General features: G+C 41.7%; 2 protein-coding genes across 11 annotated transcripts in view; one reads left to right on the top strand and one right to left on the bottom strand.

Annotated features, from left to right (window-relative positions):
- Positions 1-7,949, top strand: part of LOC139368777 (inositol hexakisphosphate and diphosphoinositol-pentakisphosphate kinase 1-like) — a 73,864-nt gene extending 65,915 nt beyond the window's left edge. For 7 of the 10 annotated variants that reach the window (XM_071108165.1, XM_071108147.1, XM_071108129.1 and 4 more), the window contains 3 exons: positions 180-317; positions 1,418-1,537; positions 6,146-7,942. In XM_071108165.1, the coding sequence (XP_070964266.1) occupies positions 180-317; positions 1,418-1,537; positions 6,146-6,246 (359 nt within the window). In that variant the 3' untranslated portion in view covers positions 6,247-7,942. Of the gene's footprint in view, positions 1-179; positions 318-1,417; positions 1,538-6,145 lie in introns of all 10 variants that reach the window. The other 3 variants (XM_071108182.1, XM_071108174.1, XM_071108201.1) reach the window with 3 other exon arrangements.
- A 4,453-nt stretch (positions 7,950-12,402) lies between these two features.
- Positions 12,403-20,274, bottom strand: part of LOC139377467 (microtubule-associated protein 1A-like) — a 65,926-nt gene continuing 58,054 nt past the window's right edge. Inside the window, exons 6-7 of the mRNA XM_071120501.1 lie at positions 19,829-20,061; positions 12,403-18,352 (exon numbers count right to left, since the gene is read on the bottom strand). Coding sequence (XP_070976602.1) covers positions 18,197-18,352; positions 19,829-20,061 — 389 coding nt within the window. The 3' untranslated portion in view covers positions 12,403-18,196. The remainder of the gene's footprint in view (positions 18,353-19,828; positions 20,062-20,274) is intronic.

Genomic DNA, 20,274 nt, shown 5'->3' with positions numbered 1-20,274 from the left:
TGGACGCCCATGTCTACCTTTCTCCATCAAGTGACGTCACATTGATGTCAGATGGTTTAATTACCAGAAATGGTGGCCCGGGCCATTGGGGAAGGGGCTACGTGCTGTATTACTGTATCGCCACTTCTCCTTGATCAGATGGAGGGGTGGTGCAACTGTGTGTCTCCTCTCCGCTGCAGGCTTTGAAGGCTGCTCCATGGTGCCCTCTATCTACCCACTGGAGACGCTGCACAACTCGCTGTCCCTCAAGCAGGTGGACGAGTTCCTCAATGCTGTGTGTGAGGACAGCAGCGACGCCCACGCTAAGACCATGAAAGGTAGGTATTCTAGTCAAGGTAGGTATTTGGTGCTTTCCAGAAGCAACATGCCTAGCTTGCACACTACAGACCTGATCCACGTTCTGTTTGTGCTGTCGTACAAAATCCTATGCTCATTGGCATGATAATGACCATAAGAGTTGGCAAGACAGTACAAACAGATCTGGGAACAAGCTAACAAGTACATACACTATAAAAGTATGTGGACACCACTTCAAATTAGTGGATTCAATTATTTCAGCCACACCCGTTGCTGACAGTTGGATCAAATTGAGCACATAGTCATGCAATCACCATAGATGTGCAACCTTTCCAACAAGTCAGTTCGTCAAATGTCTGCCCTGCTAGAGCTGCCCCGGTCAACTGTAAGTGCTGTTATTGTGAAGTGGAAACGTCTAGAAGCAACGACGTCTCAGCCACGAGTTGGTAGGCCACACAAGCTCACAGAACGGAACCCCCTATTGCTGAAGTGCTTAAAACTGTCCTCGGTTGCAACACTCACTACCGAGTTCCAAACTGCCTCTGGAAGCAACGTCAGCACAATAACTGTTCGTCGGGAGCTTCATGAAATGGGTTTCTATGGCCTAGCCTAAGATCACCATGTACAATGCCAAGCGTCAGCTGGAGTGATGTAAAGCTGTCTGCCTTTAGACTCTGTAATCACGCTTCACCATCTGGCAGTCTTATGGACGAATCTAGGTTTGACGGATGCCAGGAGAATGCTACCTGCCCGAATGCATAGTCCAACTGTGAAGTTTGGTGTAGGAGGAATAATGGTCTTGAGCTGTTTTTCATGATTCGGGCTAAGCCGCTTAGTTCCAGTGACGGGAAATCTTAACACTACAGCATACAATGACATTCTAGACAATTCTGTGACAATTCTGTGTGGGGGGGACAACTCCATATAAATTCCCATGATTTTGGAATGAGATGTTTGCTGAGCAGGTGTCCACATACCTTTTGGTCATGTAGTGTATATTTTGTGTCCGAGTCGTCACTGTCTTTCTCACTGGCATATAATACATGTCCCCTGTAGGTCTCCTAATATAATGTTTAGTAGTGTACAGCTTATATAAATACCATTTATCGTTTCCCTCCAGCTCTCTCTGTCTTGTTCGACACGTCAAGCCAGGGGTATGGCCAGGCACACACCTACCCCCCACCAAAGGCCCTCTCCTCCTCAGAAACTCCTGTTCGGCCTCCCACCCACCCACTATGCTGTGAGTATACTGACCTCCGTGTCCGTCCGACCACTACCCCAAGCCCTTACTCAGATGGGTGTAAGCAATATGGGCGGACGCTCCTCCCAACCTCATGGGTAGATCAGATCTACAAACATGAAAATGATGGTAGGGAAAAGGGATTTTTTTTTAGAACCCAACACCACAATAGCAATGCTTAGTCTTAGCCACACTTACATTGTCCTAGAGCAGAGTTGTGTTCAATAGGGTATGCGGTAGATGTATTTTTTTAAACATAATAAATCCCATTAGTACCTCCCCATTTTCAGTCTATTTTCTTGCGTTTGTTGCCCATTACTGCCTAATGATCATGACACAGGCTAACAGCCTAACCAGCACCCATAACCAGGCAGAGAGAGAGAGTTTTCTCCCCCTCCACTGCATGAGATATAAAAAGCCTGCTTTGCTGGCCCTTAATCTGTCATACTAAACGAGAGCCTTGTGTTTTTGTCTTTCATCGCCAAGAGGAGAAGCGCGATCAATTATGACTTCTGTAAAGTAGGACTCGGCATAATAATACCACTTAGTTTTGCCGAGCCGTCTCCGACTCGCCACCGGGGTCTGTTGTTGTCGGTGCCCCCCTCCCTCTTCCCTCCCTTCCCACTCGTTGTGCCTCCAGTGGGCTACATGGTGATTCATTTGGCCCTTTACCAGTATTTTAGGATTGCTTCAACAGCTGCTCTGAGCTGCTTTCTCGGTCTCTCTTTCTCTCTCTCTCTCTCTCCTTATTCCTCATAACCCATTTAATGTCTATTATGGTGTGGAGGAGGAGTAGAAAACATGCTGGATGTTAGAAGTGTCGCTTGGATGAATAGCAGTTTTGTTTTCATTTGAGGTGGCGTGACATTGTTTCTTTTCCCAATAGTCAGTGCAACGGAATTGAGTACAGAAGTAGCTATTAAAAGTATTGCCTAGTTAGACCATTATTACTGGTCCAGCTGGCTGACAGGCGTTACTAGGTAGGTAATGTTAAACGTAGCATAGAGATTTTCAGAACAACCTTTTAAATTGGCAATACTTCCTCAATTCTCAACTTGAAAGACAACGCGTCTTCTAAACTTCTATGTCTAATTGCAATTTTTGACAATTCTCTGTTATTCAGTTAAATCAGTTTTTGGCTCTATGTACAATCTTCTCTCATTGATTGAGACAAGTGGGTGTTCACCCCAAAGTGCCGCAATGTCATGATGACACTCGCCCGTCTGTCAATGAGAGAGAATTTGAAATATATGACGACCGCCTCGATTCGGTCTTATGTAGCAAAATCTGAAAATTGTGTTTTTTACATTGCATAAAAGTAGAGACTCAGAGAATGGTATATCATTACACTCCAGTTGAAGAACATTGGGAAAGTAATTCTGCTTTGAAAGTTGATAAACTTGTAACTTACTTTTGAGAAAATGGCCCTTGAATGTTTTGGTACACCTACTGGACAGTTCATCTTTGTCTACACCCATTTAGCATCATTCACACCATCTCAAGTCTTAGCCCCACCCATCTCTTTAAGGATTCACACGTGAGGCCATGTGCTAAACAGAGTGAGTAAGGTAGTGTAGTAAACAACCAACGATTTCAAGACTAAAAGTGGTGAAAGTAGTATCTTACAATAAGGAAAAACTGCAGGTAAAAGTACACTATCTAATCCTTGGCCTATATCCTAATCTGACTTTGGTGCAGGTCATGTTCTTCACATTACAGTCTCTGGTAAACACAATGTCAAATAAAATAAAGTTGATTTGTCACATGCCAGGATTACACACGGTGTAAACAGTATACTGCAATGGTTACTTGCATAGTAGCAATATCAACAACAAAGTGTCCAGATAAATATTTTATAGTTATTAGATGACGCTTACCTGACACACTTGTCTAAATTGATGGGTCATGTGAAGGAGATGCTATAACCCCCAGCCACATCTACCTAAATGGGGCGCCAGGTAGCCTAGTGGTTAGTGTTGGACTAGAAACCGAAAGGTTGCAAGATCGAATCCCCGAGCTGACAAGGTAATAAAAAATAAAAAAATCTGTCGTTCTGCCCCTGAACAAGGCAGTTCCTAGGCCGTCATTGAAAATAAGAATTTGTTCTTAACGGACTTGCCTGGTTAAATAAAGTGGATGGGTCACTATTGTGTAGACAATTGTACACATGTTCATGAAATACAAGAGATGACAGTAATCACCCCAGACACACCTGGCTAACTTGTTGCGTCATGTAGCTAGCTAAACAATGAACTGACATAATCCCAACACATACTACTACTAACCAATACAAACATTGTCATAGCTGTAGTATGAATCTGCAGGTGGCTAAAGCTAACCAACCAGGTTCAATGTTAGTTAGCTATAACTAAGAATGAAAATGGATTTCTGATTCAAATAATATTACTACACATCACACACGTAACGTTCCCCCAATACGCTTGAACTTGCAATGAAAACGACTTTGACAAAATTATAATATCAGAAAATGTAGCTAGACTCCATTTTTTAAATGTAACCTTTATTTAACTAGGCAAGTCGGTTAAGAACAAGTTATTTTTTTTACAAGGACTGCCTACCCCGGCCAAACCCTACCCTAACCCGAACAACGCTGGGTCAATTGTGCCTTATGGAATTCCCAATCACGGCCGGTTGTGATACAGCCCGGGAACGAACCAGGGTCTACAGTGACGTCTCTAGCACTGAGATTCAGCGCATTAGACCGCTGCACAACTCTCAACCGTATACAAGGATGAATGCTTCACTGGAACCATTTAACTCTGTTTTGTTTGTATCTACATCTTGTTTGTCCAGCGTTGTCAAGTTACTCCGGTTCACACTGACCGTGTCGTGTGCAGAAAGTAGCTAATCACTTTTTTCCAACTGATCTGTCTAAAGCACCTGGTAAATTCAGGGCATCAATGTTTAGAAAAGTAGCAAAACTTTTGTAGTTCTCGATGGCTAACGTTATATATATTTTTTTTTAAACGGCGCGGTAGAAAGGACTCAACACATACTGAACAGCTCACGTAATAAACAGAAATGTTCAAATGCCTCTCATGTGAAGTAGTGATGTGCGACCATACGCCTAGTTTCCTGAAACGAGTCACATATACAAGGTGCTGGCGAAATTGCTATTAATCATGTGCTGCGCTTAACGTTTCATACCTAATGTAGCCAGCTGGAACAGTAATAATGGTCTGATTAGTTACTAATTTGAATAGCTAGTATAGAAGGTAAACAGTAGGGCAACTTAGATACACTACATGGGCAAAATTATGTGGAAACATATTAGTGGATTTGGCTATTTCAGCCACACCCGTTGCAGGCAGGTGTGTATATAACCGAGCACACAGCCACGGTCTCTCTAGAGACAAACATTGACAGTAGAATGGCCTATACTGGAGAGCTCCATGACTTTCAGCGTGGCACCTTCATAGGATGCTACCTTTCCAACAAGTCAGTCATATTTCTGCCCTGCTGGAGTTGCCCTGGTCAACTGTAAGTGCCGTTATTGTAAAGTGGAAACGTCTAGGCTCAGCCGCGAAATGGTAGACCACATGAGTTTACAGAACGGGACCGCAGAGTGGTCTGTTCGTCTGTCCTCGGTTGCAACACTCACTACCGAGTTCCAAACTGCCCCTTAGAAGCAACGTCAGCACAATAACTCTTTGTCGGAAGCTTCATGAAATGGGTTTCCATGGCCGAGCAACCGCACACAAGCCTAAGATCACCATGCGCAATGCCAAGTGTTGGCTGGAGTGGTGTAAAGCTCGCCGCTATTGGACTCTGGAGCAGTGGAAACGCGTTCTCTGGAGTGATGGATTACGTTTCACCATCTGGCAGTCCAATGGACGAATCTGGGTTTAGCGGATGACAGGAGAACGCTAGCTGACCGACTGCATAGTGCCAACTGTGAAGTTTGGTGGAGAAATAATGGTCTGGTCTGTTTTTTTTGTGGTTCAGGCTCCTTAGATCCAGTGAAGGGAAATGTTAACACTACTAATGGCATTCTAGACAATTCCGTGCTTCCAACTTTGTGGCAGGCCCTTTCAGCATGACAATGCCACTGCACAAAGCAAGGTCAATACAGAAATGGTTTGTCGAGATCTGTGTGGAAGAACTTGACTGGCCTTCACAGAGCCTTGACCTCAACCCTATCAAACTCCTTTGGGATGAATTGGAACGCCGACTTTGAGCCAGGCCTAATCGTCCAACGTCAGTGCCCGACCTCACTAATGCTCTTGTGGCTGAATGGAATCAAGACCCTCAGTAATGCTCCAACATCTAGTGGAAAGTTTCCCCAGAGGAGTGGAGGCTGTTATAGCAGCAAAGGGGGGGACCACCTCCATATTAATGTCTATGTTTTTGGAATGAGATGTTCGACAAGCAGGTGTCCACATACTTTTGGCCATGTAGTGTTTTTGTATGTGGTTGGATGGAGATATATGGAGTAAAAACAGATTAAACACCAGTAGTTGAGTTTCACCCAGGACTATGCCTAATATTCTAATATCCCCAATTTCAATCACAACTCAATTACTTTCACCTAATATTTGCCCTGTTTGTGTGGTTCTCTCTCTTTCTCTTTTCATTGTGTGTGCGCAGTAAGCAGTGGCCCCCCCAGCACAGTGTCCAGTGCAGGGCCCTCCTCCCCCACCTCAGTGAACCCATCAAACCCAGCCATACACTTCAGCTTCAGTGAGTAGTCCGGAACCCCCTCACCCCCCCACAGAGGAACCGCAGGACAACCCAACACCTGGACCTTCAGAGGAAGCCATTATTAATCCATCCATCCACACTGTGCCTGTCAACCTCTATGAGTGCCTTCAAACTATTGTTAGTAATCACAGTCGCATACAGTGCTGGACCCTGAGGACCGTTCGTCCTATTTTGTGGACAAAAACAAACAAAATCCCTCAGGCGGATTGTCTGTCCAACCAACACTGCCCCATTTGATCGACAGCCAGGGGATCCTATGGCCAGTGTCCTCGGCAGGGTATAGACCGGCCTGAGGCTGGATGGAATCACTACAGCCCATCTGTCTGTCCTTGATTCAGACCGCCTGCTGATGTTGTTGCTGAACAGAGACAATGGGAGACCTCCTTTCACAGAGACGGGAGGCAGGTTCAGAATATTCTACACCAATTATTGGCATACAGGTATAGTTGAGCCAGTTGATCAAATACGGACTGCTTTCTCAGTTATGTTGTGTGTCCCTCTTTTTATATTCTGTTTTGGGGTGGCTGTACTTTACGTGATTGGGGGGGTACAATACGATACAACAGGAATACTGTACACTGAGTATACAAAAACATTAAGAACACCTGCTCTTTCTATGACAGACTGACCATGTGAAAGTTATGATCCCTTATTGATGTCACTTAAATCCACTTGAATCAGTGTAGATGAATGGGAGCAAACAGGTCAAAAAGGGATTTGTAAACCTTGAGACAATTGAGACATGGATTGTGTGTGTCATTCAATATTAGGAAGGTGTTTCGTTCTGGTGTACTCAGTGTATGTTTCCTATCATGTCTACACATAATTTTGTCACGAAATAATACACAACTCATATTTTATATACATCATTGTTTTTATGTTTGAGTCCCATGTGAAATATATTTCATATCCTGATCTCAACATACCAAAAATATAAACAATACACGTGTCTCAACACCTTACATAAAAATCTGTGGTAAATATATTTTTTTACAGTATTTCAAGGGTAAACCACTCCAGAGGAAAATAGCTGTGCCTTTAGCCTTCCTCAGTCTATACTGGGTTGCGTCCTCAAACTATTTTGAACATTTCTGCTGTCTTGCCAAAGTTATGTTTTTAATGTTAATTTAAACGATTGTGTATCAAATGGTGTAATACATATTATTTGGGCATTTGTATTGTCCCAGTGGGGATAAATAAAGTTGATTTATGTATTTATGGATAAAAATTAAAAAACATTTTTAGATGGAAGGTATGCATTGAATCGTTTATCAAAAACAATGGTTTTCTTGTACAGTAATTCTCCAAATTGTAAAACCAAAACGTTTCTATGGATTCTGAAGAGAACATGAATGTCATTGTATTTGTAGTTGGTATGTAGTAGTCTATGCTATTTCAAGGATGCTCTCAACTGCACTAATGTAAAACTAGCACTGCTGAATCTGTAGAACAAAGCTTTATTTTTCATTAGAGTTTTCTTCACATTGTTTTTCTTGATAGTAATGATTTATTTAATGACTGGTGTTTATAGGTGAAATTAGGACTTTTTTTTTGGTGGTTATTTAATGTGCCATGTAATATCAGCCAAAGATAGTTGATGCTGTATAGAATCCTCTCCTTAGACATTGTCTTATTAAGGTCTACCAATAAAACACCAAGGTTGTTTCATTAAAAGTAATATCTGATTTCTGAAGGTTGTGGTTCTTCATTAGTCTCAGGCAATAAAAAAATATATTTTAACAAGTCTAATAGGGGCACTATTGTGTGGCGGGAGGGGTGGGTGTGGCCAGGTTCACTATTACAGTATAGTATGATATGCTCGCGACTCAGTGGCACCACACATTGGATCAAAGACGATCGTTTGCTTCAATTAGTTTAAGATGAGTGGATAGCGAATGACGGGAGAGAAACAGATCTTTTAACAAGCCTTCATTGTACAGTTCAGCAATGCCCATACCGAGCTTGAATGCGACATCACAGAATCAATAGAAAGATACGAAACATCCTACATTTGTTTTTATTGTGTTAAAGAGGAGAAAGAGGAGAAGAGCAGAAAGCCACTGAAGTTGATGTGTTTTATTGTGATTTATCAAAGATGGTGAAGACTGAGGAGAGGCCCACGTAGACCACATCCTCCAGCTCCAGAGTCACTGCATTGGATACATAGTAATGACCCCCACTATTATACTAACCTGCCCACATTATTTTCTGCCAGTGCCCAGCCTGTTTTCTAAAATGGTGTTCTCTCACTTCAGCTCATCCACCTGGCTGTCACTCTGGCCTCCAAGTACCTCAGCTCCACGCTCTGTTGCACCACCATGTCTAGCAACGTCCTCAGCCCAGGTGTCAGTTTGCGTGGTCTCTGTAGTTTCAGTCCTGTGACTGAACAGTGGCGTAAAAAAATTATTTAAGTCGTTTGAGGTATGTGTACTTTACTATTTAGCCTATTTAAAAAAAAAAGTTTAAACTTCTCTACATTCCTAAAGAAAAGATGTACTTTTTACTCTCCTACATTTTCCCTGACACCAGAAAGTACTGGTTACATTTCGAATTCTCAGGCAGGACAGCAATATGATTCACGCACCTGTCAATATAACACGTTGTCATCCCTACTGCCTCTGATCTGTCGGACTCACTAAACATAAATACTGCATTTGTAAATTATGCCTGCATGTGGGAGTGATCGTCTGTCCATTAATAATAAAAAAATAATAAAAAAAATGTAAACGAGACAATCTGGTTTGCTAGTGTGTATATATAAGGAACTTGATGTATAGCTTTTACTTTTATTCAACTATGACAATGGAGTATTTTCTCCACCACTGCTGTTGAGGGACGTTATTCTCCCTGATCCCAGACAGAACAGCAACGCCAGCAGAGCTACAGCACCTCTTCATTCTGAAACAGAAACTATGCATCTATGAGGCTCCGTCCGCTTCTTCTCATACACGCTGGTCATGGTGAACTAATACATGGGAATTTTAACAGGTGTACTCAGAGGAATATGTGGAGAACATAGCCAGGTATGGTGGGTGATGTAACAGAACTCGGGTTAATATTACTCCTTGACATGTCATTCAACTTTAAGGCCATGGGAAAATCCAAGCCGTCGTTTTCTTTCGATGGACAGTATTCCTGCGTGTGAATGGGGATCTGTGTGCGCGGTTGTGCGTTTGTGGGAGACGGGTCCCATCTAGTTGTCCAGTCTAAACAGGGCGTTTTGTCCCTGGTCTATCAACAGGCTGCGTTGTGTTAATTGTCCTTATCGTGGTCAAGGTCTAGACTAACGAGGCCCGTGTTAGCGATCTATAAAGAAAGAGAGGGGTGTTGTCTGACAGCTGAGTATATCTGAGTCACTGCTCTTGGCTGGGACGCCTCTATCTCTCCCTCTTTCCTCTCGCCATCTCCTCTACTTCTCTTTCCTCTCTCCCCCTCTCCCATTCCGCCAAACCACAATGATGACTCCTTCCTTGGCTCCAGCTCTGGAGTGTTGCTATGGAGACCACTTCAATTCAGCTAGCCCCCCACCCCCTCTTTGTAATTGACTTCTCCTAGAGACGGCGGGTGAATAGAAAGAGCTGCGTCACCCTACAGGGAGTGCGACGGGAAAAGCTGCGAGTCTGCCTTCTCACCGATTGCCAAACACTGATGTCATTCATACCCACCACCGTTGGCCACACACACACTGGTGCACATACACAAACATGCACACACACTGAATACATTTAGATAGATTTGATCATTTAAAACACAATACAACCCCAAGTGGATAAGGAATTTTTAAATAATCTACGATTGCACAAAACAAGTTTGAAAATGTATTTCCATTATTGTCCTCTTAAATCAATGGCTCAAAAAATATTAACACAGTAGACCTAAGCTACAACACTAGCCATACTCGGGTTACAGATCTAATAATTCATTTAAAAAAAAAATGTTTATGTTTGTACGCTTTCCAAAATCTCATAGCACATAAAAAGTAAAAACACAACTAAATGTAAATGGAGATTAGAAGTCTCTCTGCTTGGTTTTAAGGTGAGGCAATTTGTATTTGATAGGCAATGTAGGTTCAGTGGAAAGGGCATCGACGGGACAGCCAATGAGAAACAAAGAAAATAAGCCCGGAGCGCTTCTTCAACAGTGCACTACACCTGCTTCTCTGAATGGTCAGTCACTACATTGGATCCACTCCTCTGGTACTGGTCCTCCTTTGCCATGAATGTAGCACCCACCTGTGTGATGCCACAGCTGCTGAAAAGTACACGAAAAGCCACATCTCGGCAGTGGTCAGGAGCATTCCCTGAACAGTCCCTGAACTTCCTCTGGTACCTATGGACACAGCATGCAGTCGTGAGTTTAATACTTCCAAACAGACAAAACAAAAAGTGACGTTATTTGAATCCAAACAGCCAGCTAGCTATCAACCCCGAATACTTTTCATCACAATCCTGAAACTCTTGAGAGTCAAGAACACAAGATATAGAGCCAAAACCCTGATTTAGAAATGTAACAAAAACCACTTAGAAATAATACAAATATGTACAGTACTTACAGAGCTTTCTGCCTAGGCTACTTTACAGTGCCATGGCAACCACAGAACCCACACTGAATACATGGAATAGACACTGGTGCGCGCACACTTCTCTATCTCTCTCACACACCAGTGTTCATTTTGGCACTATTTTTTTTGGGGGGGGGGGGGGGGGGGGGGGTCTTAGTCATTTTGACTAAAATATAATGAAGTCTTAGTCACATTTGTCATTTGAATAATGATTTAGTCTAGTTGTCAAAATTACAAACAGTGGGCCATTTTAGTCAACTAAATGCCCTTTCATTTTAGTCACATCACATTTGTATCGCCTCCTTACTTCCATGTGCACACACATACAATGCCTTGTCCTACCAACATGCAGAAAAATATAACATCCTATTTTCTTCCCAACAGCAGAAATATGACATGTACAGTACCTGTCAAAAGTTACGACACACCTACTCATGCAAGGGTTTTTATTTTGACTATTTTCTACATTGTAGAATAAATGTAGTAATACATAAATGTAATAAAAACTATGAAATAACACATATGAAATCATGTAGTAACCAAAAAAGTGTAAATCAAATCAAAATATATTTTTGATTCTTCAAAGGAAGAATCTTTGCCTTGATGACAGCTTTGCACACTCTTGGAAGTCTCTCAGCCAGGTTCTCGAGGAATGCTTTTCCAACTGTCTTGATGGAGTTCTCACATATGCTGAGCATTTGTTGGCTGTTTTCCTTCACTCTGTGGTCCAACTCATCCCAAACCATCCCAATTGGGTTGAGGTCAGGTGATTGTGGAGGCCAGGTCATCTGATGCAGCACTCCATCACTCTCCTTATTGGTCAAATAGCCCTTACACAGGCTGGAAGTGTGTGTTGGGTCATTGTCCTGCTGAAAAACAAATGATAGTCCCACTAAGCGCAAACCAGATGGGATGGCATATCTCTGCAGAATGCTGTGGTAGCCATGCTGGTTAAGTGGGCTTGAATTCTGTCACCAGCAAAGCACCATCACACCACCACCTCCATGCTTCACGGTGGGAACCCCACATGCGGAGATCATCCGTTCACCTACTCTGCGTCTCACAAAGACACGGCGGTTGGAGCCAAAAATGGCACATTTGGGGATTGAGCGAATGGTCAGGGGGTCGGAACAAAATTACAAATAATTTGTAGACTGCAAATTGACTTCGCTTACATTTGTATATGATCACGTGTCTCTATTATGGGTTGGAGTACTTGGGAACAGATTTCCACATTTAAAATCACTTGGAAAAATTCTCATATCTTGGAGCTACAAATATAACTTTTTGGCCTGTGGGCCGCCAGTTGAGGAAACCTGGTGAATGGTGTCCATAGTTGTATGGTGTCCATTTTAGGACAGCTTCAGAGTATGATACATTACATTTTCAGTTATTTGATTCATTTCTCCTTTTGGCTACATTTGAACTAATACATCTTTCCCCATGTGTTCGGTTTAGTCTGCATATGCCAACCCTTCCTCCTCCCCCTCATTTACATGGGAGTCACAACGAGACACAACACTGACTCACATAAGAGACAAAGATCCCAAAACAACCACAGAGGCTCATGGTCTGATTTCAATAAATGTATTTTTATTTGTCATCACCAGGCTGTTTCCCTTTTACAATGAATCTGCGGTAGTTCTAGTTTTTGCATTTTAGATTTAAAGAGAGAGAGAGAGCGCGAGAATATTGCACTGAAGATAGTAACAGACCTATGATTAATACAGCTGCAAAAACAGAAGAACTACAGTAGTACAGCGTTTTTCTTAGAACAACAACATCTTAGGGAAAAACAGTAAAGCAGAGCCCAGTAATAGTATATGCCATCCCAATACCAGTTAAACAATCGCCTGTTTCAAATATACGGTTTTAAGAGAGCATGTCTTGATTTATTTCCACGTTAATCAATTATTACATTCAGGATAATAACTAAATAGTTCACATGCAGAGAGATGAGATGGGAGAATGACAGAGAACTTGTGTTCAAATGACTTCATTGTTTCGTAATGAGAGAGATGGAACTGAAATATATTCGTTGTTTTTCATCTGTACTTTACAGTAGTCAGCATTGACTGTTTCTTTGTTCAATGCCTAGGATTTTGATACGCTTGATTCAAATCCTCTAACATGTGAACGTATAACAAGAAGGATCATATGTTTCATAACATGTCCATTTTGATTTTGTGTACCGCACATGAATGTACATGTATCATTCATTTAACTTTTAATTGTTTTTGTTTCAATGTTTTCAAGTCATATTCAGGAAAGGAAAAAGCTGCTGTTGGTACTTTTTCTGTGTTATTTTGTAAGTGTGTTTCTGTAAGTATTGGACACCAACTGTTTGTGCTGTCGGGAAATCACAGTTTTTTCCTCTTGGACATAACTGAAAATTAAACAACAGCCACTGCAATATGGATAAAAACGAGATATCCATTTTGAGTTCAACTTTTGTTCTAGAAATTAAATCCGAATACAGTAGTCCATCACTTCCTTAGGCTATCCTCCACTGATTTCGCATATATTTGTGTACAATTGTATGTTTGTTCGTTTTTTTTAAATCCAAAAACATTGAGTATTCAATGCCGGGGCTGCAGGGTAGCCTAGTGGTTAGAGCGTTGGACTAGTAACCGAAAGGTTCAAATCCCCGGGCTGACAAGATACAAATCTGTCATTCTGCCACTGAACAGGCAGTTAACCCACTGTTCCTAGGCCGTCAGTGAAAATAAGAATTTGTTCTTAACTGACTTGCCTAGTTAAATAAAGGTAAAATAAAATGTAAATTAAAAAAATTCATGGTTTGCACGTTTCGTTACCATATTGTTTTGAATGTACGTTTTTAGGACTGATGCCCAGCTGAGAATTCTACTTAATGCAGTCTCAACGGATACTGATGAAGATTTAGTCTTAAGTGCATTACTGTGGCTTGAAAACACGATGACATTTCAAAAGGAGTAGGACAAGCTTTTTGTCGTCATTGTGATGTCGCCAGATTGACTTCGGATGCAGTATAACTATAGCAAAGTTAGGATTGAGGGGAGAGCACTGACATTTTTTGCTAGCTGAAGTTAGCATTGCTAGCTATTTCTGACTAACTTTGCTAGCTCATCGCAACATTGCCATCTCTCTAAAGTCAACTAGACGACATAATGATGGCAAAGTTGTTTTCAAATCATTATTTGTTTACTCTACCAATGTCATCGTATTTCCAGTCCACTATAGTGTAATTTTGACGTAAGTCATTAGCCCCCGTCCAGATAAGACTGAGCATTAATTTAGCATCAGTCGGACATCAATATGCTGCGGCATTTGTAGAACATTGAGAACAATGGCAACGCCGCGACCGAGTAACCTAGGTGCAACCCATAAATAATACCAACCCTACATTCGGGTGTTATTAGTTCAGGTTTAGATCATTCTGCTCCTGCAAAGTCATATTTGTTGTATAGATTTTTGTATTGAGAGTTTCACAGCGTTCTGCCAAGGCCCCAGGAGGCTTGATCCTAAAGGCCGTGTATTTGAAATCAAGCCACCAAGATTTCTCCACCACAATTAAAAACAAACTCAGACTTCAGGACAATACAACATGTCAGACCACTCAGAAAAGCCATACAATATATACGTTAAACAGGGCATCTTGACCCTGGTTCCGATTTCCCTCACCCATACAGTACTAGGTCTGTACACCGCCGTATAGTTTGATCAGTTCAGTTTAGAAACCCTTGCAACATATTGTAAAATATCCAAGGCCATATATTTGTACCTTCACTGACAACCTCTCATAGGCTTAGTGTGGCCTCTTTTATCCTGGGGTATGTAATTTATCATCCGGGAAAAACGTCTTTATCTGGTTGGAATCTGATTAGCTCATGCTTATGATGTATTCTTGACCAGAAAAAACAGTTAAGAACCAAATATGACGTTATATTGCCTAGTTTTGCCGGCTGGGCTGATTGCTTGATCAATGTATTGATACATTTGATTCATACATGCCCTCAATCTCTCTAACCTAGGTGACTCTAAACAGTATTCAACATGACATGCATATCAACGCTATCGCAGTGCATAATAAATCTGTAGCTTACACATTGAGTATCTTAATAATACTGAAAGGAAACATTCACTCGGAGCTGCGCGAGTCTGGCTAGCTCTGTTGCCGGTCTAAGAACAGACCTGGGGGGAGGCTCTCCTGCATACTGTTATATCAGCTTACAATACAGTATTTTCAAGCACATTTGAGTAATTTCAACAAAAGGACAAGGTTGGCATCCTTCCCAGGCTAGGAGCAAGATCGCTGCAGACTGTGGGTTAATGGTTTCAGCCTATAAGAGGAGACTGTTTAGGTTCTGAGTCCGATAGAGGGAGAGAGTGTTCCCCTTGCAGGTCGATGTCTTGTCTGTCTGCAGTCTTGGATTCTGCAGCAGACTATGAGTCAGAGACAGTATCTCCAGCAATACCAGTTTGCCCCACTCAGTCCACTCTCTCTGACCTCAACTCAGGAGCCCCAAACACACAACTCAGCAGTTCTAATAAAGAACACATTACATTTTTAGAATCACTAAGCAAAAAAAAAAAAAATCTATGACAATCAGACGCTTATTATAAAATAAATGTTCAGTAATCTTTTTGAAAATACAATCTAAGAAATGTAAACAAAAGAGACATTCATAATTGTGTTAGTCCTACATGTACTGTAACTGATATTGAAAAACATTTTTTTTTTAAATAAAGAAATCTAATACTGGTCATGTATACATAACTGTAAATTAATTTGATAAATACAACTACCAAAACAAAAGCTCCTCAAAATGTAAGAAAACAATATAACATTAATCAAAAAGTGACTAAGGTCTATGGAATTTAATGTGAATCAGATTTGTAATGAGCTCCAATGAACAGTGCGACAATTTTAAGAAGCTCCACCTCCTGATTAACCAACAAAAATACACACCGCACTGGCTAACTCGGCATTAAAACAAAACCAACACTATGATGCATCTTCAAAACCCAACCCTGTCTCCGTGTGTACCACTCATGCACATACTTCAACACACAACTTAATGCTACTTGACTGTGGTACACACTCTACCCACTACAATCAACAACATCACATTCATGCTCGTCTGATAAATATTTTCTTAGGGTTGAAAAGTCCGTTTTTTGGTTTTTTAACTAGATAAATAGCTACCGGTGTTATTTTTTTCTATTTTTTTACCTCTTCAATTAAGAAATCATTCTGAAGAACAAGTCTTTTTTATTTATTTATTTACATACAGTATGGAGTACTTTCGCTAGGTACTTGTCCTAAAATCAAACGCTTACCATAGTTCACATTATGGTAAAGAATGATAATTGTATATTTTCGGTGCTTCTCTCACTAGAACCGCAGCCCCACTCCTAAACCCCCCTCTGGAAAAGTGCATTCTTGCTTGGTGCAATACCTTGCTCTTTCATCATGTTATTGTTTGATACATTTGCTGGGTGACACTTTAAGATAGGGGACAAATGCTGACCATCATATCAGTAACTGAATCTAAATGTGCTGGCTAAGCTGGCTAATGAGCTTTTCACCTACCAACCTTGTGCGTATACAGCATCCATCCATATGGATATTAGGCTAACTAGATATCCCTGGACAACGACTATCGATTTGTCCGCGTGGCATTTCCTCCACTGTTTCTTGACTTATCCCTGGATCCAACTTCACCGCTCCACAATGGCTAGTATGAAAGAGGAAGCCCTTATCATACTCCTCTCTAATCCTTCTCTCTTTGCCCAATATACCGCAACCAGAAGGCACATGAGAAATATCACCCACACACAACCTCCACACAACCCGGTCTCACAAGGACGGAATAGACTCTATTGCTACATTCTCCACGGAGGAAGGCCACTGCAGTTTCCATCGCTTCATCAAATCGTTTCATACAGACAAGTACAATATAAATAAGCGGAAGAAAACGTCAACATGTACGGAAACTGCATTTAACATCCTCCTCTGCTGTGTTATCACAAAATAGCATACCTCTAATACAATCTCTCCCTAGATCAATATATAATGTTTATACTGTATGTTTTTTAAATTGAGTATTCATCTAATGCAACCGACAAAAGACGACGATAAGGACTTCAGATATTTAGAAAGAACCATTACGCCCAGCAGAAATATGGTGAATATAGAAATGCCATCCCATTGCCCGGCACCTACAGTATAACGTTCACTTTAGCGTACACCCAGCCAAACGTTTAGGTATCAGAACACGTTTGTACTCCATACTTGGAGACTGCAAGGACTAGACACACGGTCAAGGACCCTCTACCTCTTCAAGGAAGGAGTCTGAGCTAAATGCAAGCGTCATACTTCAGCCACTGAGGGAAATAACCCATAAAAGCTAGTTCTTTCAATAAAAGTGGCACCTTCAGGCGCCTCCTAAAGCTTCACAACAAGCAATGTGGTATAGTCATTTTTTTTTGTTGGAACATCAGTTGACGTAGTTATTAAGAGTACTGAGAAAGCCAAACGCTATAGAATAGAAAGCTGCATCTTACGTAATATCCCCAAACAGGAATAATATCTCATATCGAAAAACAAAGCCTCAACTTAAGATACTTACAAAAATACTACCATCATACAACATTGTGCGTAGTCTGCGTACAATTGAGATCAACTAACTGTTCACCTCTTAAAAGGCTTTGGACTTATTTCGGAGAGTGTTGAACACCTCAAAAGTGTTTTGGCACTTACTTTGGCCCCCCTGGATGTGCAATTTTTAAATTGTATTTCATTTTGTTGGGTATTTCTCTTGAGTTCAAGATGATCAGTAAGACTGCACAACTGTGCACCGTCTTCATTGACTGGGAGTTTGACATTGTTTAGATGGCTCTTTTGGTTGGAAAGTGTTGCCCATTTAGATGTGGATTTGGGTGCAGTATGATTGGAAAGCTTTGAAATAACTATTGAGATTTACCCTCTTCACAGATGATCACAAAATGTGTGTGTTGGGGGAGGTTATTTGTGAAAAGCAAAATGAATTAAGATCAAAGAAAGAGGTGGTTTTATCGTGCGAGTATGTTGTTTAAACTGAAAGTGTGCTAGAAGTGAATGCACCTCACACTTTTCTACAGCTACCATGGACCCTATATCAGTGTTTCTGCCTGAGTGGTGGCTGTTCTCAGGTGACATTGACCAGTTGGAAGCCAGTACACCAACCGAAGACTACAGCAAATGCAATGGAGTCTTACACCACGAGAGAGCAAAATGTAGAGCTGACAGAAGAGAAGGCTTTGGGAGGATAGAGAGTAGCAAAGGACCTCTCTCTACCTGCCAAATATGGAGTGATGAGGGGAGGAGGGTAAAATAGCAAGCGGCGCAGAATTTAGAACTCAATCTTGCAGGCAGGGAAAGACTCGTCCTGCATGACCACTGTGCTGCTGCTGGCCAGGACCATAATGTTCAGGTCCTGCTGTTTTTCATGTGTCTGTTGGTACCAGTCCCGCGTCACCTCCGTGTCATGAGTAGGGATCAGAGTCACCTAGAGTAGAGAGGAGGACATGTATGAGTCAAAACTACCAATACTGTACATCAATACATTAATCAACCAATCAGCCCAGACGGTAAAATTAGGCAGCATAATGTTATGTCTTGTTCTTAACAGTTTTCCTCTGTTCAAGAATATTTCATATAAGCAGATTATGACCAACCCAATCCCAAAACGTCATATTCTAGATGTTATCTGGTCAGATTACAACCAGATAAAGACATGTTTTGCCAGATGCTAATTCATGTTTTTCAAAATGTTGTATTAAAACCAGTGTACAACCGGACAAAATATGTCATACTGATGTCATTGCAACCAGAGCCATATATTTAGCGTGTGTTCGTAAATTCAATCTGGAGTGCCAGAGTGAGCTCTGGGCATTCATCAATTCAGAGCGTTGTCAGCGCATACTGGACACTCTGGCCGAGGAGTAGGGTTGATCCGAGCGTTCTGACCTCACAACGGCAGTCAAGTACCCAAGCTAACTGGCTAGCGTTTGCTAGCTTCTTAGCTTCTTCCGGACACAAATGAGAGAACACCTCACTCTGACCATTTTAATCGCCCGAGCAGAGCTGGTTAGGCTGTTTTCATGACATCCGGAGGGTTTGGTGACTGTAACTGACTGCTGCTGACAACAATTTAATCCCGCTTTTTTGCCGACGTTTACTGACACCGGCCATATTCAACGGGTATTGAGCGTTTGTAAATTCATCAGTTATTCTGCGCTCTGACACACTCAGACGAGAGTGCTCGGAAATCAGAGTAGATAGCCAGAGTGAATTTACGAACGCACCCTTAGAGAGTTGGGCCAACTTTGAGAATTTTGAGTATTGTTCTAATTCTAAACGTTCAACTGCATAGCATTGTTTAAATATTCACCATGTAACGTTAATGGGGAGCTAATATGGCTGCCATAGAATGTTGAAGTGTCATGTAATTGCGTCACAATGCAGAAACCGCATTGGCCCAACTCTCTAAATACATTGCAACCAGCTTTTCCCACTGGGAGTATTGTGCGATACTCAACAGGAAATGTTAATTACATCATTGTCATTATTCAAACTGCCGGAATGAAAATTACTGTAGAACAACATTGACAGTTACATCGTGAATGTTACAATCTGACTGCTCATAAATAATTACTGTATGTCCGTCTCAGTGGCTGGCAAACATTGTCAAGCATCTGTTGGCAATACCAAGTGTGTAATTTTCTATTTTCAAGTGATTCAGATCAATCATTCTGAATATATCCCGGTGGATCCTGAGATTAGCAGTGGTGCAGAATGCCTCCGCAGCGAGAAAACACAGGCTAATGGACATGTGGAGAAAAGTCCAAACAAAATGAATTAACAATGTGGAGAAAAGTTTTAAAAAAATATGTATACTTACAATGTGGAAAAAAAGTCTATCAACATTTTACATAACAGCAGAGTCTGCATGTATGCAGACAAAGAGAATGAGAGTAAGCACCTGTAGATTGGAGCCCCACGCAGCCTTTCCCTCGAGCAGGGAATCCAGGACTCCACGACTAGGCTCTCCACCAGCTGGGTCGTTGCCGCTCACCACGTAGTACGCAGCACGTACCCGCTTGAAGAACTCCTGGTCCACGTTCTTAGCACTGCAGTGGTTGGGCACGTAGGCCAGGTCCACATAGATTGGAGGACCAGGGGGGACGGCTGAACTAGATTTCTGGGAGTTGGTACCTGGAGGAGGAGGACCATAATGTAAAATTGGAGAAGTCTCTAATGACTTGAGAATGACTAATGACTTTTCCTCTGTTTGATTGGGGGGGGGGGGGGGGGGGGGGGGATTCAGACTTATATGTCTACGTAAATCAAGGGTAAATTAGAATGGGGAATTGTGCGTCATAAAGTCCTGGGGAATGATTTTGAAACAAAGGTAGGCCTATTACATTT

Source organism: Oncorhynchus clarkii, chromosome 2 (genome assembly GCF_045791955.1).
Source record: "Oncorhynchus clarkii lewisi isolate Uvic-CL-2024 chromosome 2, UVic_Ocla_1.0, whole genome shotgun sequence".
Taxonomy (NCBI): Eukaryota; Metazoa; Chordata; class Actinopteri; order Salmoniformes; family Salmonidae; genus Oncorhynchus; species Oncorhynchus clarkii.
The sequence above is the reverse complement of the archived record's forward strand: the minus strand, read 5'-3'. Positions and strand labels throughout refer to the sequence as shown.